This window comes from Oncorhynchus mykiss, chromosome 26, assembly GCF_057628025.1.
Source record: "Oncorhynchus mykiss isolate SJ-2025 chromosome 26, ASM5762802v1, whole genome shotgun sequence".
NCBI classification, from domain to species: domain Eukaryota; kingdom Metazoa; phylum Chordata; class Actinopteri; order Salmoniformes; family Salmonidae; genus Oncorhynchus; species Oncorhynchus mykiss.
In genome coordinates, this window is record NC_143047.1 from 15916816 (window position 1) to 15944784 (window position 27969).

At 41.3% G+C, this 27969-nt stretch overlaps 1 protein-coding gene and 1 pseudogene across 2 annotated transcripts; both read left to right on the plus strand.

The window, feature by feature from the left end:
* Positions 1–59: 59 nt before the first annotated feature.
* LOC110506461 (neuronal acetylcholine receptor subunit alpha-5) lies at positions 60–26984 on the plus strand. Its single transcript, XM_021586085.3, has 8 exons — positions 60–493; positions 718–873; positions 4179–4330; positions 5128–5172; positions 8804–8913; positions 19899–20076; positions 21310–22074; positions 22373–26984. Exons 2-8 carry the CDS (start codon positions 795–797, stop codon positions 22529–22531), a joined length of 1488 nt encoding a protein of 495 aa, XP_021441760.3. The 5' UTR covers positions 60–493; positions 718–794; the 3' UTR covers positions 22532–26984.
* Positions 24656–26986, plus strand: LOC110506462 (UDP-glucuronosyltransferase 2B13 pseudogene; annotated as a pseudogene). The gene has a single exon (XR_016492243.1). The product of XR_016492243.1 is annotated as a UDP-glucuronosyltransferase 2B13 pseudogene (transcript).
* Positions 26987–27969: the final 983 nt, after the last annotated feature.

The window sequence follows — 27969 nt, forward strand, 5'->3', positions numbered from 1 at the left end:
CACTGTCTGTGGGGAGAGAACGAGAGAGAACAACAGCAGTGTGCTGGATCTATGTAGGTAGAGCTGCTGGGGCAGGGCTTGCAGTGTAGACACTTGGCTGTGGATGGGCTACAGGCTGCAGGGAGTGTGCTGCTGGGGAAGATAACTGGTAGTGATTAGTGATCAGACTCTTCTGGGAGAGAGAGGGGGGCTGGTTTTCCCTGGAGGAAGTTGAGGAGGAGGAAAAGGAGGAGAGAGAGTGCACTACCATTCATTTAGAGGCAGCAGCAAGGGACTGAAGCATCGCCTATCTGAGCTGAGGGAATATGGGGGAATACTAGAGAGCAGCGCTGCCTGTCTGTCTGTCGATACTGCCTGGACTCTCACGCTGCATCTCGGATAGATTGTGTGTTGAGTGGATGATAGGAATAGAGGATGCAGGTCTGATATGCACAGTATGTCTGTTTGTGATCATATGTGTATTGGTTTGTGTGTGTTCACTACATCCAAGCAGGTGAGTGTAATGTGTTCGCATGTACACTGTTGTGCATGTGTGTGTATGTGAAATGTGTAAGATGAAATGTGTGTGTATGCAAATGTAAAAATTTGTTTCTGTGTGAATGCAGTATGCGTCTGTATTCATGTTTGTGTGTACATGTTCGGTATCTATATGGATGTATACATGTCCCATAACTTCTTTGTGAACTGTGCCGTGATTTTAATGCTGTGTTTTCCTAGGCTCCAGCTGTGTTGTAGTCATGGCTGCCTGAGGGACTGCTCCCTGGCTGTGTGGATCTGGAGCCCCCTCTGATATCATGCTGAGAGTTGGGCCAGCGGCCATCACTCTACTCCTGCTGCTGTCATACTGCTGCTGCCACCTGTGTCACTCTCTGGGTAAGTTCCCCCTACAGTACCACCGTGGAGGACATGAAAGACTCTCAGAGTGATGGGCCATCAGAGATGCCCACTCTGCACAACTAGGATCAACTACTAGGAACAGGATGATAAGGAGATGAGCAGCAGGGCAGATGGGAAGTCTGGGGATGGGAGATAGTGAAGAGGCAACGCCAGCTGAGACTAATACTAAATTAAAAGAGGAACTGATTAACAGATGGGCTGAGTAATGTCAATATGACCACTCAGTATATCCAGACCTAATGTCCCTTTTATGTAGATTTCTGATCAAGGTGTATGGTCTAAGAGACGTTGCCAACATGTATTATGAAGGTCAGTGGTTTGGTATCCTGCTCTCAGTTAATTCAGTATATATGATACGCAGAACTGTCTGGTTTAGTGCAGTAATTTCCTGTGGTTGGTGACCTTCTGTTCAGCTGGGAGAGGTGATGAGCTGAATAAGGAAAGAAATATCTCTATTAACGACTTGGGGAAAGAACCTCAGAGTTCAAACAACTCTGTCCAGTCAATATCAGAAATATAAGCTGGCCAGCCCAGATAGCTCCACACGGCTGCCTCCTCCATGCCAGCCAGCCTGTGCAGAAACAAGATTGATTCTCGCACTGACTGTGAGACGATGATTGTAATTTGTTTTGGATAAGAGCGTGAGCGTCCGCTGAATAACTAAAATGGAAAAATGTAATGGAGCTCCTCTTCTGGAATTCTGTCCTTCATTAGCGGGTTGGGTTTAATAACATGGGCTGTGTGGACAGCAGAAGAGGGTTAGGAGGTGTGTACGGTCACAGATTTTAATCTGCCATCTCTTAGGGCGTTTTTGTAAACCCCACATCTTCGAGGTGACTCATAAAATATGAACATCTTTCATCAGTACAGTACACAGCCAGGGATCCTCTGGAGAGATGGACTGGCCTAATGCCTCACTGGCCACACACTCAGGTTACGCTAATTGTAGATACAACCAGTGATTGAACATAATGAAGATACGACTGAGCATTTACAACACAATCTATACACTGGATTAGAGATATTGTAAAGGGTTGGGAAGTGGTCTTTAGATTGTGTTTATCATTCAGTCATGACAATTCATGCTGAATTGTTGCTCCATTACAAAAATCAAAGGAAGCACCTATAGTGTAGTCCATGTATGTAATGCCCTTGCTCTGTGAGGATTTTCCAGTTGTGCAGACTCTTCCCCTCTGCTTTGGAATAGATGTTTTTGCTCAGTTTAAATGAATAGTGTCCCGTGGTTCTCAGCGTACTTGCTAGTGTTAGTCTAATGAAGGACGTCAGAGCTAGCTGCAGAAGAGATTTGGCACGAGTTGTCTTTACTCACTTAAATTATTTTTATTTCATATATACCTTATTTAAAAAGTATTACTTAAAGGTATCTCATTGCTAAGTTACTACTTGTAATGACATACAATAGATGATGGTTGTACTATAGGTGTTATATGACACATTGTAGGATCATATTTATAGTGGTTTTCACAAAGGGTAGTGTTCAGAATCTCCCAGAGAAGCCAGACATGAAGCAGAATTTTCTGCAGGAAGCTGTGCTGAGAGTGACAGAGACAAAGTCTAAGGATGATGAATCTGCTAATCCCAGTGATATTGACTGAGGTCTAAGAATGCTGCTATTGATCCTGAGCCTGAGGATGACACAGGGGTGTAATTAACTGTCGTCAGCCCCGTCATGGGCCTGTCATCCTCAGGTAAATTTGCGGCCAAATTGAACGCACAGAAAAGAAGCCCATAAGCATATGGGGAATGATTTAAGAGCGTTGTGTCCGTTAAGAATTGAATCAATACTTCTTCATTTTCTCCTTGCGCTGGAGAATTGTTTCCAGCGGTAATACAGCAACGTTACATCCTTCGTTTGAACTGAAGTGCTGAATATAATAAATTAATCCTGAGAATTGCTTGTGCTTAATTCTGCATTTACAGAGGCTAACTCTAGATTTTCCTCCCAGTCTGCAGTTGTATGTGGACTAGAGTGACGGCTGACATCATTAATATGAAAGGTGCACCTCTGTTCTCTCTCTGTCTAAAACCCAGCGAGGGGGCACAAAGACCTCACTGTGTCCTTCAGACGTAAAAAGTCTCCTCTATCTATAGATCCATCCTCCAGCCCTTCTCTCCGTCATCAACCCCCCTAGGGCCTACACCACCAGGCTGTCATGCACGTCACCGAGGCCAGCTGATGCACTAATACAATGAGGTATCCATCAACCACAGTCACACGATCAGACCCATCTGTAATGAAGTTATGGAGAGTAAAACTCATTGGAGCTTCCTTCCTCATGATCCAGATAGACAACACACTGAGACAAATGAAATTAGAAGAGCGAGGGATGACTGACTGAGGATTTACAGAGAGAGAGACGCCACATAAAACAGAGCTGATAGGAAGAAACACATTTGTTTTTGGATGATGGAGGGAGGCTGACTAGACTGGCAGACCACACTATTGAACCCTTCCCACTTGACACTGATGGTGGCATCACACACATGGAACAATGGAGTCATATTTAATCTCTCCATGTCTATGCAGCCCGCTAACAGTGAGTCATCAATTACGGAGGAAATAGGTGCACAAATGCTACCCTGGCTGCTATCTTTAGTTTATACTGTGCCAAACCTTCATCAGCTTTTAAAGGTTTGGACAGCCTTTTGTTACCTTTAATCACTGTTAGATTGTTTATAGGCCTACTTCCATGGCGAAGAGCTGGAGATAAAGCACCACTGTATTGGTAGCAGAGGAGTCTCGTCCATGGAAGAAGAGGATTAATTTGAGGGAAAATACAATAAAATATATTATTCAAAAATCCTCCTTGTAAATAAAACAAACATATTTGATCAAATGTACTAGTTTGCAGAGAATTATAACAGGAAGGACACATTTGACCTTTGTCTCCTTCCATGAAGAGTGGAAAACACCAAATCATGAATAAAAGGTATTGACTATGTTGCCATGACAAAGTGACAGTTAGATTTCTTCCTCTCTAGAAAGTGGAATGTCTGGTCCTGATCTGGGGATAACAGAGACCAGAGATGTGATTGTCGTGATGCTGAGAGTGCTGGGGTGATTTCCTGCATGTTAAACTGGAGATTGATGGGGTTATTGACAACGTGTCAGGTGCCAGGGACTATGAATCATTGTCAATGTGCTTTAGCGGGGCTGAACATGGGCCATGAGCTGTTACCAGGATAATGCCCCCAGTTAACACGTCGCTGACATGATGCAGCTTAAGGAAGGCTAATGTGGTGTTTCCCTGCCTCTATAGGAATCCCTAAACTGTCCTCATATGCCAAGACAGAGGACAAACTGTTCAAGAACCTCTTCAGAAACTACCAGAAATGGGTGAGGCCTGTGGAATACCTCAACGGCACAGTACGGGTCAGATTTGGACTGGCCATCTCCCAGCTAGTGGACGTGGTGAGAAAAATATGATTATTATGGGATATTGTGGTTTGTGTCTTCCTGATGATTATTTTGATGTTTGTCAATGCAAGCTGGACTTTCAAGGCAAAGAATCAGTGGTGGAAAAAGTACCCAATTGTCATATTTGAGTAAAAGTAAAGATACCTTAATAGAAAATGACTCAAGTAAAAGTGAAAGTAACCCAGTAAAATATTACTTGAGTAAAAGTCTAAAAGTATTTGGTTTAAAATATACCTAAGTATCAAAAGTGAAAGTATAAACTATTTCAAATTCCTTATATTAAGCAAACCAGACGGCACCATTTTCTTGTTATTTATTTATTTATGGGTAGCCAGGGGCACACTCCAACACTCAGACATCCTTTACAAATGAACAATGTGTGTTTAGTGAGGCCGCCAGAGGCAGTGGATGACCAGCGATGTTCTCTAAGCGTGTGAATTGGACCATTTGCCTGTCCTGCTAAGCATTCAAAATGTAATGATTACTCTTGGGTGTCAGGGAAAATGTATGGAGTAAAAAGTACATTTATTTTCTTTAGGAATGTAGTGGAGTAAAAGTAAAAGTAATCAAAAATAGAAACAGTAAAGTACAGATACCCCAAAAAACTACTTGAGTAGTTGAAAGTATGTTTTACTTAAGTACATTACATCACTGGAAAGAATATATCACTATAAATATATTTAGGCTAATTTACATTGTTGATTTTTTTTTACCACATTTACACACATACGGACAGTATAACAACACAAAGGTACAGAAAAAACCTTTACAGTATGGTCTCTCCATTACAGGACGAGAAGAACCAGTTGATGACAACCAATGTGTGGATGAAACAGGCAAGATCTTAAACATATTTTGGGGGGGCATAGTATATTTAAGTGATCATTCCCGAGAAGCCAGTGTTAGGAGGATATATTGGCACGGGTGATGTTAGGCAAACCATGCCAATATGTCCTCCAATCACTGGCTTTGAGGGCATTATCACTTTTATACAACGGGTTACCAACATATTTCAATAATGATTTGCATATTTTCATTAAAAAGTTATTTTGAGGAATGTATTCATACTATTTCATCGTTCCACAAGATATAGTCCCGACACAAATCTAGGTGTTGCTACAAGCCTGCTGGTCGTTCGTTCTATCGGTTCGGTTCCCAGAGACGTGACCCAGTTGTTAAGTATTTTAGTTCTGTATATATGGACGAGACCCAGTCGTTCGTTCTAAATGTTCTATTGCCATACTGGCTGGCAACGTTCTTGCTTGCTAGTTAGCCAACTATGGCTAACTTATAGTCACGTCAAACAGTGCAGACAGAATAACAACAAAGTAACTGAATATGCATTTGTTTTATACATCCATAACAATGACGCGCAATTTCACCTGGCATAGAAAATGTGCTCTCTCGTCAGGACACTGTTGTTCAGAGGAGCTAGCCCACAACACAGCCAACACAATCACTTCAAACTGAAGCTGGACAGACTGCAAACTAGATGCACTTCATTTCATTTGATCTGTTTTCTATTGACATTTCTTTGTATGTATCCATAAAAATGTTGACTGGCTGAGAAAAGCTGCCTGCCTATCTGTCTTGTCCCGACTCCCAACCCCTACACATTCATTACTATGGGACAGCTGGAGATCAAGTTTCTAAATTAACTATGTTACAAATGTCAGACAGACAGACAGCAAGGTTTATACAAATCTCCACTATTGAAAACCAATTGCTAGTCTAAAAGAAATGGGAGATAATGTCTAGACGCTTTTTACATTCAAGGTCAAGTTTATAAGTTGCCTGTTTGGGCTGATCAGACAGTGGATTGTGCAGTGAGATTGAACAGTGCAAATAGGCATTTCAACGTCATTGCTTTAGATGGTGGTAACTTGTGGAATAGACAACAGCTAGAATACGGTTTTAACCAATCAGCGTCCAGGATTAGACCCACCCATTGTTTAATTCATAACACTCTACAGCATGGTTCCCAACCAGGGGTACTAGGACCCCCGGGGGTACTTGGCCTATCCAGAGGGGGTAATTAAAAAGACTCGTAAGTCTATAGGGTTACATGCACGTAAGCGGAAACTTCAGGCGTACTGAAGGCAGAGCAAAATTCAATTGGGAGGAAAGTAACCAAAAAAGGTCGGGAACCACTGCTCTACAGCAGCGTCAGCTTTACAAACAAAGGCGATATGGAATTTAGAGTAACAATCAATCTCCCTTCCTCCTGCATGTCCCCTTGTTCTGGTGGCATTTCACGATGAGCTCACATCTTCATTTCTCACGAGCAACCCAGTTTGCAACTCCCGCCCCCCGGCAGCCTGCCTTGCCCCCAGCCCTCTTGGCAGCTTAATTCATATCCTCTGACTGCATCTGCTCTCTGCAGCCAGGGAATCATCACTCCAGACCACGGTCTGCAGGTCAGCCACTCACCAGTATGTCACAAGGACAAACAACTCCATGCAAATCAGAGAACAGAGGGCAATTGCTAACGTGATGGCCACATCTATTCATCAGCGGTGAATGAGGAGATAAGATTGAAAATATGTCTCTGTCCACATCAGTGCTTCTCTCCCACTATCTACTTTATTTGGCCATACATTGTTATATCCACCATGTGACAATGCAAAAACTCTGAGATATTACATCTGCTTATCACAGATATGCAGTTGCATTGTTACACATACACCGAGTGTACATAATATTAAGAACAGAACTGTTGAGTGTGAAAAACCCAGCAGCATTGCAGTTGTTGACACAAACCGGTGCGCCTGGCACCTACTATCATACCCCGTTCAAAGGCACTTAAATACTCTGTCTTGCCCATTCGCCCTCTGAATGGCACACATACACAATCCATGTCTCAATTGTCTCAAGGCTTAAAAATCCTTCTTTATCCTGTCTCCTCCCCTTCATCTACACTGATTGAAGTGGATTTAACAAGAGACATCAACAAGGGATCATAGCTTTCACCTGGTCAGTCCCATGTCATGGAATGAGCAGGTGTTCATAATGTTTTGTACACTCAGTGTATACTGTAGTGGAATCAATTTTCTCTCAGGGGGAGAAAAGTAATTTATGGTGATTTCCAGTAGCAGTCTGGTCAAAAGAATCTGCTTGTAAAAAGAGATGGCCATTCATGAATGATGATAAGGTTGTATCATCTGTGATCTACATCTGTTTATATGAGTTCCTATGCTGTTACTAAGTAGTAATGTATTACGGCAAAGAACATTTCAAAGATGGCTACGGCGAAATACAAGACTTCACAGCAAAAGTCAGAGTGCAAGAAGGAACCAAGCCAATCTTTCACAAGCCACGTCCAGTTCCCTATGCAGGAGTAAGGCACATCCTGTCACCACCTTTGCATCCGGCATCAAACGGAGCAGTGGAGAGAGCTGTGCAAAACTTTAAGAAGGACTAGACTCGAGGTTCAGTCTGTGCCCACCCACCAAAGGCTTCCTCGGTTCCTGTTTACTTACCGTAACACACCACACACAGTAACGGAATGTACACCAGTTGAACTGTTTCTGAAACGCCTGACATTGTTGAAACCAGACTTGTCAAGCACTGTGGCAAAGCACCAGCTACAACAGAATAAAGCTCATGTCAGACACTCAAATATGTCAGAGAATTCAAAGAGGGAGAGAGGGTGATGGTACGTGATTTCAGACACCCCAAGCACCTGTGGAACTCGGGTGTGATCTTGCAATGCAGAGGACCTTTGACTTAAGTCCAAATTGATCATCGCCAGGTCAACGTTCATGTGGATCATCTGCTATGGTCCAATGCCCCAGCAGAGACCCCCAGGACTATTCTCCTGACGGTGGACAAACAAGAGAGACAGAGCCTGATCTTCCACCCGAAACTGGCCCACCACCGGAAGTCTAGGAGGAACGGAGATATCCTATTTGACAGCGAAGGGCACCTCAAAAGCTTGACCTGTGAGTTGAGCTGTTTCAGGAGGTAACAGACAGTAAAACAAACAAACACTTTAATATGTCCTAGATAAAAGGAAAGAAAAAGGACATTACCTGGGTTAGTTATTAGGACACAAATTCCATCTTCAGGGCAGAATAATCCCCTGGATTTGTGCTGGGCTCTGAAAAGTCTGCTTCAACCCAGTAGTTGAAAAATGTTTAAGAATGCATTGTTCAGATATTGCATTAGTAGTTCCCTAACATATTTACCTTGTTCTCTGGGAGTTAAACACTATGGGGGAGGGGTGTAGAATCTGTGATCTACAGCTGTTTATATTAGTTATTATGCTGTTACTAAGCAGTAATGTATTATGGCAATGTTATGTTACTACACCTAATAGGAAATGCACATGCGCACTATTGTGCCGGGGGCGGTTGAGCACGAGAGGTTTTGACTAAACGAAACTAACGGTGTCTCCTGCCTGGTCATTTCTCCACATCACAAATATTAAAAAGGTGACTCATCCATCTCTCTCTCGCTCCTGTTTAGGAATGGTTGGACATGAAGCTACGCTGGAACACTGATGACTACCTGGGCATCACTACCATCCGAGTCCCATCGGACTCCATCTGGATCCCAGACATTGTGCTCTATGACAAGTAAGTACCATGCCTATGACTTCCACACAAGGGTTGCAAAGGGAGGATATATTACCTGTGGTTGACTTGGGGAATAGCTGTCTGGTGTTGTGCCAACCTCCCCCCCTTCTAATTTCCTTAATTTTGTGGCTAGAGTCAAATACTTTCTGTGGCACACATCAGAGTCAAATAGTTTCCATAGAACAAACTTCTATAGAACAAACTTCACGTCAGGATAGGCAACTGAAAATAATAATTAATGTATGTGTGTTATATTAAACATAGAAGGAGTAAAATGTTGGCAAGCAATAAACATTTCAGAACAACTATGGCAAAATTATTATCCTTACACTTTCAAAAATACTAGTCGAATGAGACATGAGAGATGACAAATACAGCGACATGGGCAGCCCTGGGGCGGCATGGGGCGCCCCCTGGTGCGGGCGGGGGAGGGTGCTGAAGGCGGGGTTCGAACCGCGACATACACTTGAAACAAATAGCCAAATCGAAAAACTGCAGACAAAAATGCTTTCTGCTTCTAAGATCAGTGAAATGTAAGAAGAGCAGAAATCTCAACTAGCAAGCAAGTCGCAGCAACGAAGAACGCGAAGAGGTGGAGAATTTTGGCAGGGGGAGATTTTCAGCACAACCCTGGAACGCCATGTTAGCACGCCATACCGGAACTTCACATTTTTGGGGAATTGCGTACCAGTTTCTCCATAAAAACAAAGTAGCCTTTCGCTGGCCCAGATTCACACACAGAGGTAAAAAATGTTGATCAAAGCAGAATGAAGGTGGGATCTTAACTGAACAGCAATGGCAAGTGGGTATTCGTTTCCTGATTCTGCTTTGTTCAAGTTTATTTGCCGCTTGAATCTGTGAGTGGCAATATAGGCTATTCGAGATAGCGCAGATTGAAAATGTGGCATGATACCTGCTCCAAATTGTCAAATGAGGTTTTGTAAGGTCATGAAAAGTCTTGGAAATTAGCTTAATAATTGTTTCTAATGTAATTTATAAAAGCACACTTTTAAATATGGTCAATCAATTTTAAAAAACGACATATCAGCCATTATCGGAATGACCCTTTAGTGCATGTCTGTGTTGTTGCATGTGTGCCAGTGTGGGGTTGCGTGTGTGCCAGTGTGGGGTTGCGTGTGTGCCAGTGTGGGGTTGCGTGTGTGCCAGTGTGGGGTTGCGTGTGTGCCAGTGTGGGGTTGCGTGTGTGCCAGTGTGGAGTTGCGTGTGTGCCAGTGTGGGGTTGCGTGTGTGCCAGTGTGGGGTTGCGTGTGTGCCAGTGTGGGGTTGCGTGTGTGCCAGTGTGGGGTTGCATGTGTGCTAGTGTGGGGTTGCGTGTGTGCCAGTGTGGGGTTGCGTGTGTGCCAGTGTGGGGTTGCGTGTGTGCCAGTGTGGGGTTACGTGTGTGCCAGTGTGGGGTTGCGTGTGTGCCAGTGTGGGGTTGCGTGTGTGCCAGTGTGGGGTTGCGTGTGTGCCAGTGTGGGGTTGCGTGTGTGCCAGTGTGGGGTTGCGTGTGTGCCAGTGTGGGGTTGCGTGTGTGCCAGTGTGGGGTTGCGTGTGTGCCAGTGCGAGTGGGCGGTTGCCGGAGGAGAGAGTGCGCGACATTTCAGCAGAAGGTATACAGTAATGAACGACAGACTAACTAGATCACCAATTCAAAATATAACTTGTAGCAGTTATCTCGCTAGTTAGCTATCGCTAACTAAGCGTTAATTTCGTTGTTGCCTTTCCACCTGCACTGTAGAGCCTAAATATATCTGCAACGTTAAACAACTTGGATTCGCCTCTATTATTTATTTATTTATTTATTTTATTTACCTTTCTTCAAACAGGGAGTCACATTGAGATTAAAAATATATTTTACAAGAGAGCCCTGTACACATTACAATACAAACAGATTATTAAAACAACATACACATGTTTAAAACAATACAATTCAGCACCATAAAAATTTCAATAAGCATTTAATAAAAGCAATCACATTCAACTGTATCCTCAATCAATAATGGAAACTGCCCGAGTGGCACCAGCACATCTAACTGCAGTGAACTTTGCAGAATATTCCACAAATTTGGGGCATAAAAACACAACGGAGATTTTCCCAAATCTGTGAAGACTGGAGGGATCTCTAGTGTTATCCATTCCTGTGAATGGGTTTGGTAACTTAAGTTTCTTATCTTAACTAATGATGTTACTGTCACAAGAATTTTCAATCCCAATGATAATAACTGACAATCAATAGCTCTGACCAATCCCAGAGATCTGTAACACCATGGGTTTAATAATAAATAGTCAAAGACTCAGTTTATGCAAAAAGATAGTCCGTTATACAAAGACATCCATTTTATAGCTGCGCACATACTTCCACACAAACAGTTCGGTATCCTACGCTCATGCATACACACCAACAGTAGGTGAGTTTTATCCTTCTCCATAGTCCTCACCACTGTGTATAACTGCCCAGCCGACAGTTCCATTCCCCCGAGATTAGGGAAACCTTGAGAAGTACTCCCTGTCCTCATACATTTTCTCAGAGTTCCTGCCAGGTCGGTTCAAACAGTTGAATTGTTCTTCGGTATTTTCTTAGGCACACACACACACACATACAAGTTCAAATCCTAAGCTACACCTTGCTCAGACAGTGTTTTTCCACTATACAGAGACATTGTTTAATCTAATTCTGACTAAAACTACACACATCATCAGATTATAATTTTATGATTCTAGTCAATTTCATACAATTATAAGGTTTCAGAGTGGAATTATTTTATCATTATCTTTCAACATTGAAATTGTTTTATCGGCTACATATAGAGAGAGGGTTTCTGTAAGATTGCTTTGTAAATAAATAAAAGAGAATGCAGCTTCCTTCTTACAGACAGAGAGGTCCATCCCACATTTTATACAGACTACAATGATGAGTCCTAAAGTTGTCCCCCTGTGATAAAACTTATTGCTGAATGGTAGACTGCAATCAAGAATTTTAAAACATAGGTTGCCGCATGCATGTAAACAATATCACCAAAATCCAATACATGGAGAAGCGTTGTTTGAACAATCTTTCTCCTATTTTTAATACTAAGACAGTTTTTTTATATAGAAATAAATCCTATCTTGGATTTTAGCTTCTTAGTCAGATTTTTTATATGCGTTACGAAGGACAACGTGTAATCAATCCAGACACCCAGGTACTTATATTGAGAAACAAGCTCAAATTGGGCTCCATTTATAGCGCAAATATGCAGGTTCTTTATTATTTTGGTTTGGTCAGGGTGTGACGAGGGTGGTTTGTTTAGTTTTGTATTGTTACAGGTTTTTATATGTCTAGGGGTTTGTATGTCTAGGGGTTTATATGTCTAGGGGTTTATATGTCTAGGGGTTTGTATGTCTAGGGGTTTATATGTCTAGGGGTTTGTATGTCTAGGGGTTTGTATGTCTAGGGGTTTATATGTCTAGGGGGTTGTATGTCTAGGGGTTTATATGTCTAGGGGTTTATATGTCTATGGGTTTATATGTCTATGGGTTTATATGTCTAGGGGTTTATATGTCTAGGGGTTTGTATGTCTAGGGGTTTGTATGTCTAGGGGGTTGTATGTCTAGGGGTTTGTATGTCTAGGGGTTTGTATGTCTAGGGGTTTGTATGTCTAGGGGGTTGTATGTCTAGGGGTTTGTATGTCTAGGGGTTTGTATGTCTAGGGGTTTGTATGTCTAGGGGTTTATATGTCTAGGGGTTTGTATGTCTAGGGGTTTGTATGTCTAGGGGTTTGTATGTCTAGGGGTTTGTATGTCTAGGGGTTTGTATGTCTAGGGGTTTATATGTCTAGGGGTTTGTATGTCTAGGGGTTTGTATGTCTAGGGGTTTGTATGTCTAGGGGGTTGTATGTCTAGGGGTTTGTATGTCTAGGGGTTTGTATGTCTAGGGGTTTGTATGTCTAGGGGTTTGTATGTCTAGGGGTTTGTATGTCTAGGGGTTTATATGTCTAGGGGTTTTTATGTCTAGGGGTTTGTATGTCTAGGGGTTTGTATGTCTAGGGGTTTGTATGTCTAGGGGTTTGTATGTCTAGGGGTTTGTATGTCTAGGGGTTTGTATGTCTAGGGGTTTGTATGTCTAGGGGTTTGTATGTCTAGGGGTTTATATGTCTAGGGGTGTATATGTCTAGGGGTTTATATGTCTAGGGGTTTATATGTCTAGGGGTTTGTATGTCTAGGGGTTTATATGTCTAGGGGTTTGTATGTCTAGGGGTTTATGTCTAGGGGTTTATATGTCTATGGGTTTATATGTCTAGGGGTTTATATGTCTAGGGGTTTATATGTCTAGGGGTTTATATGTCTATGGGTTTATATGTCTATGGGTTTATATGTCTAGGGGTTTATATGTCTAGGGGTTTGTATGTCTAGGGGTTTGTATGTCTAGGGGGTTGTATGTCTAGGGGTTTGTATGTCTAGGGGTTTGTATGTCTAGGGGTTTGTATGTCTAGGGGTTTGTATGTCTAGGGGGTTGTATGTCTAGGGGTTTGTATGTCTAGGGGTTTGTATGTCTAGGGGTTTGTATGTCTAGGGGTTTGTATGTCTAGGGGTTTGTATGTCTAGGGGTTTATATGTCTAGGGGTTTGTATGTCTAGGGGTTTGTATGTCTAGGGGTTTGTATGTCTAGGGGTTTGTATGTCTAGGGGTTTGTATGTCTAGGGGTTTATATGTCTAGGGGTTTGTATGTCTAGGGGTTTGTATGTCTAGGGGTTTGTATGTCTAGGGGGTTGTATGTCTAGGGGTTTGTATGTCTAGGGGGTTGTATGTCTAGGGGTTTGTATGTCTAGGGGTTTGTATGTCTAGGGGTTTGTATGTCTAGGGGTTTGTATGTCTAGGGGTTTGTATGTCTAGGGGTTTATATGTCTAGAGGTTTGTATGTCTAGGGGTTTGTATGTCTAGGGGTTTGTATGTCTAGGGGTTTGTATGTCTAGGGGTTTGTATGTCTAGGGGTTTGTATGTCTAGGGGTTTGTATGTCTAGGGGTTTATATGTCTAGGGGTGTATATGTCTAGGGGTTTATATGTCTAGGGGTTTATATGTCTAGGGGTTTGTATGTCTAGGGGTTTATATGTCTAGGGGTTTGTATGTCTAGGGGTTTATGTCTAGGGGTTTATATGTCTATGGGTTTATATGTCTAGGGGTTTGTATGTCTAGGGGTTTGTATGTCTAGGGGTTTATATGTCTAGGGGTTTATATGTCTAGGGGTTTATATGTCTAGGGGTTTATATGTCTATGGGTTTATATGTCTATGGGTTTATATGTCTAGGGGTTTGTATGTCTAGGGGTTTGTATGTCTAGGGGTTTATATGTCTAGGGGTTTATATGTCTAGGGGTTTATATGTCTATGGGTTTATATGTCTATGGGTTTATATGTCTAGGGGTTTATATGTCTAGGGATTTATATGTCTAGGGGTTTGTATGTCTAGGGGTTTGTATGTCTAGGGGTTTATATGTCTAGGGGTTTGTATGTCTAGGGGTTTATATGTCTAGGGGTTTGTATGTCTAGGGGTTTATATGTCTAGGGGTTTATATGTCTAAGGGTTTGTATGTCTAGGGGTTTATATGTCTAGGGGTTTATATGTCTAGGGGTTTATATGTCTAGGGGTTTATATGTCTAGGGGTTTATATGTCTAGGGGTTTATATGTCTAGGGGTTTATATGTCTAGGGGTTTTTAATGTCTAGGGGTTTTTAATGTCTAGGGGTTTATGTCTAGGGGTTTGTATGTCTAGGGGTTTGTATGTCTAGGGGTTTACATGTCTAGGGGTTTATATGTCTAGGGGTTTGTATGTCTATGGGTTTATATGTCTAGGGGTTTATATGTCTAGGGGTTTGTATGTCTAGGGGTTTGTATGTCTAGGGGTTTGTATGTCTAGGGGTTTGTATGTCTAGGGGTTTGTATGTCTAGGGGTTTGTATGTCTAGGGGTTTGTATGTCTAGGGGTTTGTATGTCTAGGGGTTTATATGTCTAGGGGTTTATATGTCTAGGGGTTTGTATGTCTAGGGGTTTGTATGTCTAGGGGTTTGTATGTCTATGGGTTTATATGTCTATGGGTTTATATGTCTATGGGTTTATATGTCTAGGGGTTTATATGTCTAGGGGTTTATATGTCTAGGGGTTTGTATGTCTAGGGGTTTTAAATGTCTAGGGGTTTGTATGTCTAGGGGTTTATATGTCTAGGGGTTTATATGTCTAGGGGTTTGTATGTCTAGGGGTTTGTATGTCTAGGGGTTTATATGTCTAGGGGTTTGTATGTGTAGGGGTTTGTATGTCTAGGGGTTTATATGTCTAGGGGTTTATATGTCTAGGGGTTTATATGTCTAGGGGTTTATATGTCTAGGGGTTTATATGTCTAGGGGTTTATATGTCTAGGGGTTTATATGTCTAGGGGTTTGTATGTCTAGGGGTTTGTATGTCTAGGGGTTTGTATGTCTAGGGGTTTGTATGTCTAGGGGTTTATATGTCTAGGGGTTTATATGTCTAGGGGTTTATATGTCTAGGGGTTTGTATGTCTAGGGGTTTGTATGTCTAGGGGTTTATATGTCTAGGGGTTTATATGTCTAGGGGTTTATATGTCTAGGGGTTTATATGTCTAGGGGTTTGTATGTCTAGGGGTTTGTATGTCTAGGGGTTTATATGTCTAGGGGTTTGTATGTCTAGGGGTTTATATGTCTAGGGGTTTATATGTCTAGGGGTTTGTATGTCTAGGGGTTTATATGTCTAGGGGTTTGTATGTCTAGGGGTTTATATGTCTAGGGGTTTGTATGTCTAGGGGTTTATATGTCTAGGGGTTTATATGTCTAGGGGTTTGTATGTCTAGGGGTTTATATGTCTATGGTTGCCGAGATTGGTTCTCAATCAGAGGCAGCTGTTTATCGTTGTCTCTGATAGGGGACCATATTTAGGTAGCCATATTCCTTGTGTGTTTTGTGGGTTGTTATTCTATGTTTAGTTGCCTGTCTGCACTAGCCATATTAGCTTCACGGTTCGTTTTGTTGTTTTTGTATAGTTTGTTCAGTGTTTGTTCTTTCATTAAATAAGTATGTACGCTTACCACGCTGCGCCTTGGTCTCCTCATTATGACGACTGTGACAGTGAGCTTGGTTTACCTTGTATTTAACACTAATTTAAGATCTGTAAGTGATTTCTAAATTGAATCAAAGTCATGCTGAAGTTCACAAATGGCCTGCTGCATTGAGGTGGCACAGGAATACAAAACTGTGTCATCTGCATATAGAGATGAATGTTACAACTATTAACAGTGTTTCCTATGCCATTAATATACAAAGTGAACAATAATGGACCCAAAATCGAACCCTGAGGAACATCTTTATGAATCTCAAGAAATTCAGATTTAACCCCATCTATGAAGATGGCCTGAGTTCTGTTGCTAAGATAATTCTGAAACCATAAACAGGCTGTATATCCCAGGACTACCCTTGATAATTTCTTCAGTAAAACAGAATGATCAACCGTGTCAAACGCCTTTGACAGATCAATAAACAAGGCAGCACAGTTCTTTTTAGCATCCAAGGCATTGACAAGATCATTAACAACTAGCGTGGTTGCTGTGGTAGTACTATGCCCAGGCATGAACCCTGATTGGTTTATATTAAGAATACAATTATCAGATGAAAAGGAACAAAGTTATACGTTAACCAAGGATTCAAGAATCTTAGCTTAACAAGGTAGTCTTGAAATGGGGCGATAGTTGTCAAGATCATTTGTACCCCCCCCCCCCCCCCCCCCCCCCCTTATGGAGTGGCAGCACATACAGTGCCTTGCGAAAGTATTCGGCCCCCTTGAACTTTGCGACCTTTTGCCACATTTCAGGCTTCAAACATAAAGATATAAAACTGTATTTTTTTGTGAAGAATCGACAACAAGTGGGACACAATCATGAAGTGGAACGACATTTATTGGATATTTCAAACTTTTTTAACAAATCAAAAACTGAAAAATTGGGCGTGCAAAATTATTCAGCCCCCTTAAGTTAAAACTTTGTAGCGCCACCTTTTGCTGCGATTACAGCTGTAAGTCGCTTGGGGTATGTCTCTATCAGTTTTGCACATCGAGAGACTGCAATTTTTTCCCATTCTTCCTTGCAAAACAGCTCGAGCTCAGTGAGGTTGGAAGGAGAGCATTTGTGAACAGCAGTTTTCAGTTCTTTCCACAGATTCTCGATTGGATTCAGGTCTGGACTTTGACTTGGCCATTCTAACACCTGGATATGTTTATTTTTGAACCATTCCATTGTAGATTTTGCTTTATGTTTTGGATCATTGTCTTGTTGGAAGACAAATCTCCGTCCCAGTCTCAGGTCTTTTGCAGACTCCATCAGGTTTTCTTCCAGAATGGTCCTGTATTTGGCTCCATCCATCTTCCCATCAATTTTAACCATCTTCCCTGTCCCTGCTGAAGAAAAGCAGGCCCAAACCATGATGCTGCCACCACCATGTTTGACAGTGGGGATGGTGTGTTCAGCTGTGTTGCTTTTACGCCAAACATAACGTTTTGCATTGTCGCCAAAAAGTTCAATTTTGGTTTCATCTGACCAGAGCACCTTCTTCCACATGTTTGGTGTGTCTCCCAGGTGGCTTGTGGCAAACTTTAAACTACACTTTTTATGGATATCTTTAAGAAATGGCTTTCTTCTTGCCACTCTTCCATAAAGGCCAGATTTGTGCAATATACAACTGATTGTTGTCCTATGGACAGAGTCTCCCACCTCAGCTGTAGATCTCTGCAGTTCATCCAGAGTGATCATGGGCCTCTTGGCTGCATCTCTGATCAGTCTTCTCCTTGTATGAGCTGAAAGTTTAGAGGGACGGCCAGGTCTTGGTAGATTTGCAGTGGTCTGATACTCCTTCCATTTCAATATTATCGCTTGCACAGTGCTCCTTGGGATGTTTAAAGCTTGGGAAATCTTTTTGTATCCAAATCCGGCTTTAAACTTCTTCACAACAGTATCTCGGACCTGCCTGGTGTGTTCCTTGTTCTTCATGATACTCTCTGCGCTTTTAACGGACCTCTGAGACTATCACAGTGCAGGTGGATTTATACGGAGACTTGATTACACACAGGTGGATTGTATTTATCATCATTAGTCATTTAGGTCAACATTGGATCATTCAGAGATCCTCACTGAACTTCTGGAGAGAGTTTGCTGCACTGAAAGTAAAGGGGCTGAATAATTTTGCACGCCCAATTTTTCAGTTTTTGATTTGTTAAAAAAGTTTGAAATATCCAATAAATGTCGTTCCACTTCATGATTGTGTCCCACTTGTTGTTTATTCTTCACAAAAAAATACAGTTTTATATCTTTATGTTTGAAGCCTGAAATGTGGCAAAAGGTCGCAAAGTTCAAGGGGGCCGAATACTTTCGCAAGGCACTGTATGTGGATTTCCATGCTTCTGGAATACTTCCTGATAACAATGTTAAATTGCAAATGTGGGTTACCGAGTCAGCAATACGTCTGCACACTTAAGCAGACCAGGCTCCAAATGATCAGCCCCTGTAGATTTTTTTTGTCTAATGTTAGCATAGCATCCAGGACTTCTTTATCAGTGAATTTCCAAAAAGAAAACTCCTGACCAGCATTTTCAGTATCATTCAATAGATTTTCACCATCTACATCTGAACTACTCTTTTCAAGAGCTGGCTTTGAAATACATTCAGATTTAAAGCCTGCAGAGATAAAATGGTGATTAAATGTATTAATGATGATCAATTTTGTCAGTAAAAGAGCCTGAATCTAAATTAATTTGATGGGAGAGAGAAGAGGAGACACAACCCTTCAGCGATTTAACAGCTTTCCAGAATAGTGTAGTGTACACACAGAATAGTGTACATATTAACGTAATAATCCAATTTTGCTTTTTTAACTAGTTTTACACACAGATTTCTCAATTGCCTAAAATACTGCCAGTCTGGACCCGAGTCTGTGAATCTAGCATTGGCCAAGGCAGTATCTCTGTTGTGTATGACTTCAGATAGCTCTGGACTGAACCAAGGGTAAGATTGATTTTTAATTCTCAGTTTTTGAAAGGGAGCATGTTTATCATGTTTATTTAAAACATTTGTGAAGTGGTTCAGAGCCAACTCTGGGTCAGGTATAGATGCAATGCAATCAAAGTCACAAAATAAAGGTCACAAAAAAAGGCCTGTTCTTTTGAAATTTTTTAAATTCCTCTTGTTGATTAAACAAGGTTTGGATCGAGGCATCTGTATATCCCTGACACATACAATGGGACAATGGTCACTAATATCTAAAGCAAATCCCCACTCCCAGCATATTTCTCTGGAGTATTTGTAAATATGAGGTTAATCAAAGTACATTACGTAGAGTCATTTAAGTTTGGACAAGTGGGCTTTGTAATCAGCTGGGTCAAATTTAAATTAGTAAAAAAATCATTTAAACAGTCAGCATCCTGCGTTCCCCATGCAAGATTAAAGGTCATGGAGAAGTCTGAGTTCAAATCAAATCCAAATCAAATTTTATTTGTCACATACACATGGTTAGCAGATGTTAATGCGAGTGTAGCGAAATGCTTGTGCTTCTAGATCCAACCGTGCAGTAATATCTAACAAGTAATCTAACAATTTCACAACAACCACCTTATACACACAAGTGTAAAGGAATGAATAAGACTATGTACATAAAAATATATGGATAAGCGATGGTCGAACGGCATAGGCAAGATGCAGTAGATGGTATAGAGTACAGTATATACATATGAGATGAGTATTACGAAAATTACGATAGGTTGCCATAGATTTTCTGTTATTTACCAAAATGACTGAAGATTCCAGTAACTTTGGGAAATTACCATTAGCTTTGCAGCCCTACACAGACATAGACTATATTTTAAACAGCACAAAATTCAATTAATCCAACACATCAAGAAAAGCCTGATTCGACCCTGTAGAAGAATAACAGATGTTAATCCATTCCTCTAACAGTGCCGATGGACGTTTTGAGGGCTCTGTCACCAAGGCTGTTGTCAAGTATGATGGCACCATCACCTGGACACAGCCCGCTAACTACAAGTCAGCCTGCATCATCGATGTCACCTTCTTCCCCTTTGACCTGCAGAACTGCTCCATGAAGTTTGGCTCCTGGACCTATGATGGCTCACAGGTTGTAGCCTACACAGCATTGTGAAACAGTCTACAGTATATTAAAACCTGTTACGGGCTGCTGTCCCTGTACAGGGATCAACATCAGCAGAAATTCAGAGTGACAACTAATAGTACTCGATAAAACTCAAACGTTCATTAAAACACACATGCAGGGTACTCAATTAAAGCTACACTCGTTGTGAATCTAGCCAACATGTCAGATTTTTAAAATGCTTTTCGGCGAAAGCATGAGAAGCTATTATCTGATAGCATGCAAACCCCAAAATACCCAAAGGGGACGTAAACAGAATAATTTGCGTAGCCGGCGCTACACAAAACGCAGAAATAAAATATAAAACATTCATTACCTTTGACGAGCTTCTTTGTTGGAACTCCTATATGTCCCATAAACATCACAATTGGGTCTTTTTTTTAATTAAATCGGTCCATGTACAGTGCCTTGCGAAAGTATTCGGCCCCCTTGAACTTTGCGACCTTTTGCCACATTTCAAGCCTGAAATGTGGCAAAAGGTCGCAAAGTTCAAGGGGGCCGAATACTTTCACAAGGCACTGTATATCCAAAATGTCCATCTATATAGCCCGTCTGATCTATGGAAAAGCACCACTCCAAAACGTGACGTCATTTTTTAAAATAAAAAAAGTTGCCTATAAACTTTGACAAAACACTTCAAACTACTTTTGTAATCCAACTTTGGGTATTAGTAAACGTTAATAAACTATCAAATTGATCACGGGGCGATCTGTATTCAATAGCAGCACATTTGGAAATTATGCTCCATTTTCTGTCTCTCCAAACATCCGCTGCCTATTTGTGATCTGACCAAGGATTAAGCATTAGGCATTGTAAACAGGGCCCCATCTATTTTCGCTTGCCATAAACAATACAGAGACTGGCGGAGTAATATTTTTGGTGAAAAGTTTTCCTTGGGATTTCGCCTGCTAAACACGTTCTGTTATAGTCACAGACGTGATTTAACCAGTTTTATAAACTTCAGAGTGTTTTCTATCCACACATACTAATGTGCATATAGTATATTCCTGGCATGAGTAGCAGGACGTTGAAATTTTGCGTGAGTTTTAAAAAAAAACTGCCCGAATTCGCAGCCTCCTAACCATACAGTCATTAATTGATGTCAGAAATGTGTTAATCTCTTGTTTATACTTTGGGGAGTTGAAGGGAAGATACGTCTGTTGATGTTTCATATTTTCTAACCTTGTATTCATTCAACAGGTTGACATCCTCCTGGAGGACTTTCATGTGGATAAGAGGGACTACTTTGACAGTGGCGAATGGGATATAGTGAAAGCAACAGGCAGCCGTGGTCTGAGGATGGACGGATCCTGCCACTTCCCCTTCATCACCTACTCCTTCATCATCCGTAGACTGCCGCTCTTCTACACCCTCTTCCTTATTATCCCTTGTATCGGCCTTTCCTTCCTCACCATCCTGGTCTTCTACCTGCCCTCCAACGGCGGGGAGAAGATCTCCCTGTGCACCTCTGTGCTGGTGTCCCTCACAGTCTTCCTTCTCGTGATTGAGGAGATAATTCCGTCCTCCTCCAAGGTCATCCCTCTGATTGGGGAGTACCTGGTGTTCACCATGATCTTTGTCACGCTCTCCATTGTCATCACCGTCTTTTCCATCAACATCCACCACCGCTCCACGTCCATGCACCAAGGCATGGCGCCCTGGGTGCGTCGTATCTTCCTGCACAGGCTGCCTAAGCTGCTGTGTATGCGCAGCCACGTGGACCGCTATGCTACCCCCGGTGGGGCCTGGGCAGGACTGGCGGGGAGAGAGGGGGCAGGACTGGCAGGGAGAGATGGGGCAGGACTGGCAGGGAGAGAGGGGGCAGGACTGGCAGGGAGAGAGGGGACAGTAGGGGGCATTATGAAGTCCACCCCTCATCTCTCCCCCACGAATAACCTGCAGGCTGCTTTGGACTCTATCCGTTACATCACCATGCATGTGGTCAGGGAGAACGAGGTCAGAGAGGTATGATCCCATAGAGTTACAGAGAATCAGTCTGCCCCTGCAGTTTCAATGACACGGTTGGCATGAGAGAATATTGTGTTTGTTATGATACAAAATCAATCATACAGTACTGAATTTAGGTTTTTGAAGTCTTACTGTAATTCTCTCTATATATTAATCTTCTCCATATTGTGTATTTGTCTCCATCCTCTGATTGTCACATGCAACTGCACCTCTGACTGCAAAGCCCTCGCAGCCTGTGTCAACGAGGTCATGTGTTGGAGTCTGAAGGGCATGTTTGGTCTCTCTCTCTCTCCAGGTGGTGCAGGATTGGAAGTTTGTGGCTCAGGTTCTGGATCGTGTGTTCCTGTGGACCTTCCTCCTGGTCTCAGTACTGGGCTCTGCTCTGCTCTTCATCCCTGTCATCTACAAATGGGCAAAGATCATTGTCCCCAACCATGCAGGCGGCAGCAGATAAGACTAAACTGAGTCTATGTACACTGAGCACAACAAATTCAGAGACACTACAGTCAGTGCAGAGATGGAGACACTTACTCACATGTGGGTGTGGGAGAGCAATGGATTCTAGTTCCATCACAATTTTTGATTTGTGTATATGAATGAGGGATTATTGTCTCTGTTGCTGTATCTGTTTCTAGATTAAATTAACATACAATTGTTTTATATGAAATAATCCCTCTATATTCTGGAAGGAGGATACCTCCCTATAGACATATCTCACAAAGTATAACAATGAATACAATTATCCAGGTTATGTAAGGACCGACGCTGGAGAAGAGAAGCAGGTACAGGGAGTCAAACATTTCATATGGAACAGACATCAAACGGAGACAGCGTCAGAACCGGGTATGCAAAGACAAACAAACATTCATCCTGAAGCAGGGAACAGAGCTTGGTAACAAACAGATATAGGGGAGGTAATAACACAGGTGATTGAGTCCAGGTGAGTCCAATAATTGCTGAAGCGCGTGATGAGGGAAGGCAGGTGTGCGTAATGATGGTGGCAGGAGTGTGTAATGCTGGGAAGCCTGGCGCATTCGAGCGCGAGGAGGGGGAGCGGATGCAGGTGTGACAAGTTATTGTTTTTCTTGCCTCTGAAAAACAGGCTTCTCACGGTTAACGAGACAGGATTATGGAAGGCTGGCCACATGAGACTAGCTAATAATTAACAGGGATAAATAAATAACTTTTAATCCCCCCTTTATAAATAAGTGTACAGTAAATAAGTATATGTATATGACCCCATTACCTTTTGAATTTAATATATTTATATTTAATTATATTTTATATTTAAGTCGACATTCCTCTTTTATACACATTACCCTTTTATATTACATTTTTAAATATATTACCTTTTTATATACACTACCCTTTTACAGTATACCCTTACATTACTCTTTTATAATTTATTAACATAATGGCCAAAACGTAATTAACTGGGCCCTAGGTTGGTAAAATACAAAATAAATTGCCAGTTTTTTTGACAGTGGCTACTTTCTCAGAAAAACAATATTACATAACAATATCAAGCAAGAGTTTAATTATAATCCTCTTTGAATAAGCTTCACTGAAGAATTCAGCTGTGAATGCTCTTGTATGATCAAAAGCTACAACTGTTTGGCTTGTGGGATACAGTTAATTTAGCAGACAAATCATTGTTAAAGTGAATTCATTTTCCTACTTTCCAGCTTCGAAAACCATCTCTTTGTATTAGAAAGGTGTCTTGAGATTAGCTTTTAAGTCTGTGAGTCTGTTAGACACTGGGAGACTTAGTTGGGGACTTAAAACTTCTTCAGGATTGGTGGGTCCCCTGCGGGACAGTTGAGCTAACGTAGGCTCATGCGATTAGCATGAGGTTGTAAGGAACAAGAACATTTCCCAGGACATAGACATATCTGATATTGGCAGAAAGCTTACATTTTTGTTACTCTAACTGCATTGTCCAATTGACAGTAGCTATTACAGTGAAATAATACCATGCTATTGTTTGAGGAGAGTGCACAGTTTTGAACATGAAAAGTTATTAATAAACAAATTAGGCACATTTGGGCAGTCTTGATACAACACTTTGAACAGAAATGCAATGGTTCATTGGGGCGGCAGGGTAGCCTAGTGGTTAGAGAGTTGGACTGAAAGGTTGCAAGTTCAAATCCCCGAGCTGACAAGGTACAAATCTGTTGTTCTGCCCCTGAACAGGCACTGTTCCTAGGCTGTCATTGAAAATAAGAATTTGTTCTTAACTGACCTGTTAAAAAAAAAATACACTGCTGTTATCTAGTGGCCAACATCTAAATTGCACCTCAGCTGGACTTACATTATGGCCTTTCTCTTGCATCAAAGATGATACAAAAAAAAGACAAAAACGGTTGTTTTTTCTTTGTATTATCTTTTACCAGATGTGTTATAATGTGTTATATTCTCCTACATTCCTTTCACATTTCCACAAACTTCAAAGTGTTTCCTTTCAAATGGTACCAAAAAATGCATATCCTTGCTTCAGAGCCTGAGCTACATACAGGCAGTTAGATTTGGGTATGTCATTTTAGGCGAAAATAGAAAAAAAAGGGTCCAATCCTTTTTAAGTCGGTCAGAGTCCACCTGATAAAACAACAAGAGTTGTTGTTTTGCATTCTGTTCAACCTGCCGTCTGATTTCTCCTATCATTCAGATGAAAGATGGCAAGCTACAATGGAAGCATAAGCTCATACCTTCTCATATCTTTACTGGTTGCTTCTTGGAGAATCTACGATGGTGGGAAAATTCTGGTATTTCCCTTAGAAGGTAGTCACTGGGTGAACATGGACATTCTGATCAAGGCTCTTCACTCTCAGGGACACACCATCACCGTAGTACGGACAACTCAAAGTTGGTATATTAAAGAAGAGTCTCTACATTACAGTTCTATTACAATACCTGTCATTGATGGTGTGGAATTTGAGGAATTTGTAAAGCCAATCGTAAAGAAAGTAATTGATATAGAGAGAGGAACACGCTCTGTATTAAACTTTATACATTTGCAAATCGAGATGTTCTCTGCAATGTCTAAGGTTCATAGACTGGAATGTGACATGGCAACTGCTGTATTGGAAGACAAGGATTTAATGAAGACCCTGGAGGAGAACCAGTATGACCTGGTGCTTACTGACCCAGCATGGGGGACCGGTATTTTGGTGGCTCATTATCTTCAGCTACCTCTAGTCTACAATGTACGGTGGACAACCAGTGGAGAGGGACATTTAGCCATTGCGCCATCCCCCATGTCTTATATTCCAATGACTGGATCAGGGCTCTCACACAAAATGACCTTCACAGAGAGAGTAAAGAATATGATTTTCTATTTGCTTTGGGAAGTTCAGTACAGACTTGTAATCCAGCCACATTACCAGGCTGTTTGTGATGAGTTTTTCCAACCAGGTGTGGACTTCTATGAGTTATTACAGGGGGCTGATCTATGGCTCATGAGAGTTGACTTTGTGTTTGAGTTCCCTCGTCCCACCATGCCTAATGTTATCTATATGGCAGGGTTCCAATGTAAACCTGCAAAGCCTCTTCCCCAAGAACTAGAGGAGTTTGTTCAGAGTTCTGGGAATTATGGAGTCATTATCATGTCTTTGGGGACTTTTGTGTCTGAGTTTCCACATGATATAGCTGATGTGATAGCTGCTGCTTTTGCCCAACTGCCTCAGAAGGTAATCTGGAGACACAAAGGAGACAGGCCAGCTACTCTGGGCAACAATACCTTACTAGTTCAATGGATGCCGCAAAATGATCTGTTAGGACATCCAATGACGAGGCTGTTTGTAGCTCATGGAGGAACAAATGGGGTTCAAGAGGCTATTTACCATGGAATTCCTGTTGTGGGTCTACCTCTGTTTTTTGATCAATATGACAACCTCCTTCGTCTGAAAAAAAGAGGAGGAGCGAAGCTTTTATCCATGGCAACAGTAGACAAGGACAATAACTTCCTGGAGGCCTTGCAGGAAGTTCTGGATGAGCCATCCTACAGGACGAACATGCAGAGACTCTCCAGGCTACACAGGGACGTGCCAATGGAACCCCTGGACACTGCCCTCTTCTGGATTGAGTTTGTCATGAGACACAAAGGTGCTGCTCACCTGCGTACAGAGTCCTACAGAATGCCTTGGTACTCCTACCACTCTGTAGATGTTGTCCTGATATTGTTGGCTGTTGTAGTAGTGCTTATTCTTCTTCTTGTTGCAATAGTCAGATATTTAAGCGTTAGAAGTTGCTTGAAAATAAAGATTAAAAGTGAATGAACAGATCCAATTCTCCACATTCTGGTACACAAAAATAATAGGATAAGTATGAATCAAAGCTGTAATATGTAGCTTTTAGGGTGAACCAACAAAATTCACACAGATATGTGTGTTATAGATCTGTCATTCTCATTGAAAGCAAGTCTAAGATGCCGTAGATATATTCTATGTGCACTATTTCTATGATTCCCGTGTTTAAGTTTAGTTTTTGCGTATTTTACCTTTGGTTTTGCACACCAGCTTCAAACAGCTGAAAATGCAATATTATTCGTTAAGGAAATATATATGTCACAATCTTTAGATGGTACAATGATTATTTACACTAAACGTGTTTGTTTTGTCACATAAACTGAAATTAGGCGAACTATTACAATTTTATCAACCAGGAAATGGCAGAGCGATTTCTGCATAGTGCATCTTTGAATCATGAAAATGTATAATGTTGAATTGATGCCAACATAATAAAATGTTAGTGTGTAATATATTTATTTGTAAAGTATTTCCAGTTGTTTGTGCATTTTGTGATTCAATGCCACACTGCAAACATTTACTGTATATGTTAAATTCAGAGTGTTAATGTTTTTTTTTACTCTGTGTAGTGTAGAAAAATATAAATAAAATCCTGCCCACCATTATCACATTTCACATCATGCTCTATTGCAGGTTGATGTTTAGAATGATTTGTTTCAATATCTGTGTTTTTGCATGTACATTGATTGAATTATTGATTTCATGCTACAGAAAGATACATACTTTGCCAACCAGCATAATGTGATTTGCAGGCCTGATGTGGCTTGAAAGCAAACAATTTCAGACCTCTGTGTTAGGGAGAAACTAGGCCATCAAAGAAAGGCCATAACATATATGTAATGTATTGTCATAAAGTGTTTAAACTTAAGTAAATGATAACACTTAGGCACTCACTTCGTAAAGGCTACAGGCCTGGAAGTGAATGAACGAAGGTCTGTCACTAACAAACACAGTCATGGGTGGTAACTCGATCATTCCCTCAAAAGGCACACTGGTAAATATTCAAATAAGGCTTTACACCCTACAGTGTTTAAATATAATAAACTGTGAGAGTAAAAACTTTCAAAACTGTTATTTTAACACCAGTTAAGTTGTATTCATACATACATTATGATATAGTACAATGTACAATCTCTGAGTTCAATGTACACTGGTGATTTCGCTGTGTACAGCTAAATAATAACAATGTATGCCATTAAGCAGATTATTTTATCCAAAGTCACTTACAGTCATGCGTGCATACATTTTTCGTATATATTGGTGGCCCCAGCTCTCACAAAAACATATTGTATATGGCAAACATGTACAAATTGGTGAAAGTCCACAAACACAAAAACATTGTGTTCACTCAGATTAACTCATTGAACTCTCCCTCTCATCAAGGGATTCTATGTTAATGATCGCATCTGTCAAATAATTGATATGGGTATGTCTGTTTATGTGTTTAAACAGAAACAATGTAAATGTTAACAAGCCCGCTAAAGCACACTGAGTGTACAAGACATTAGGAGCACCTTCCTAATATTGACTTGCCATTTTGCCCTCAGAATAGCCTCAATTTGTCAGGGGATGGACTCTACAAGGTGTC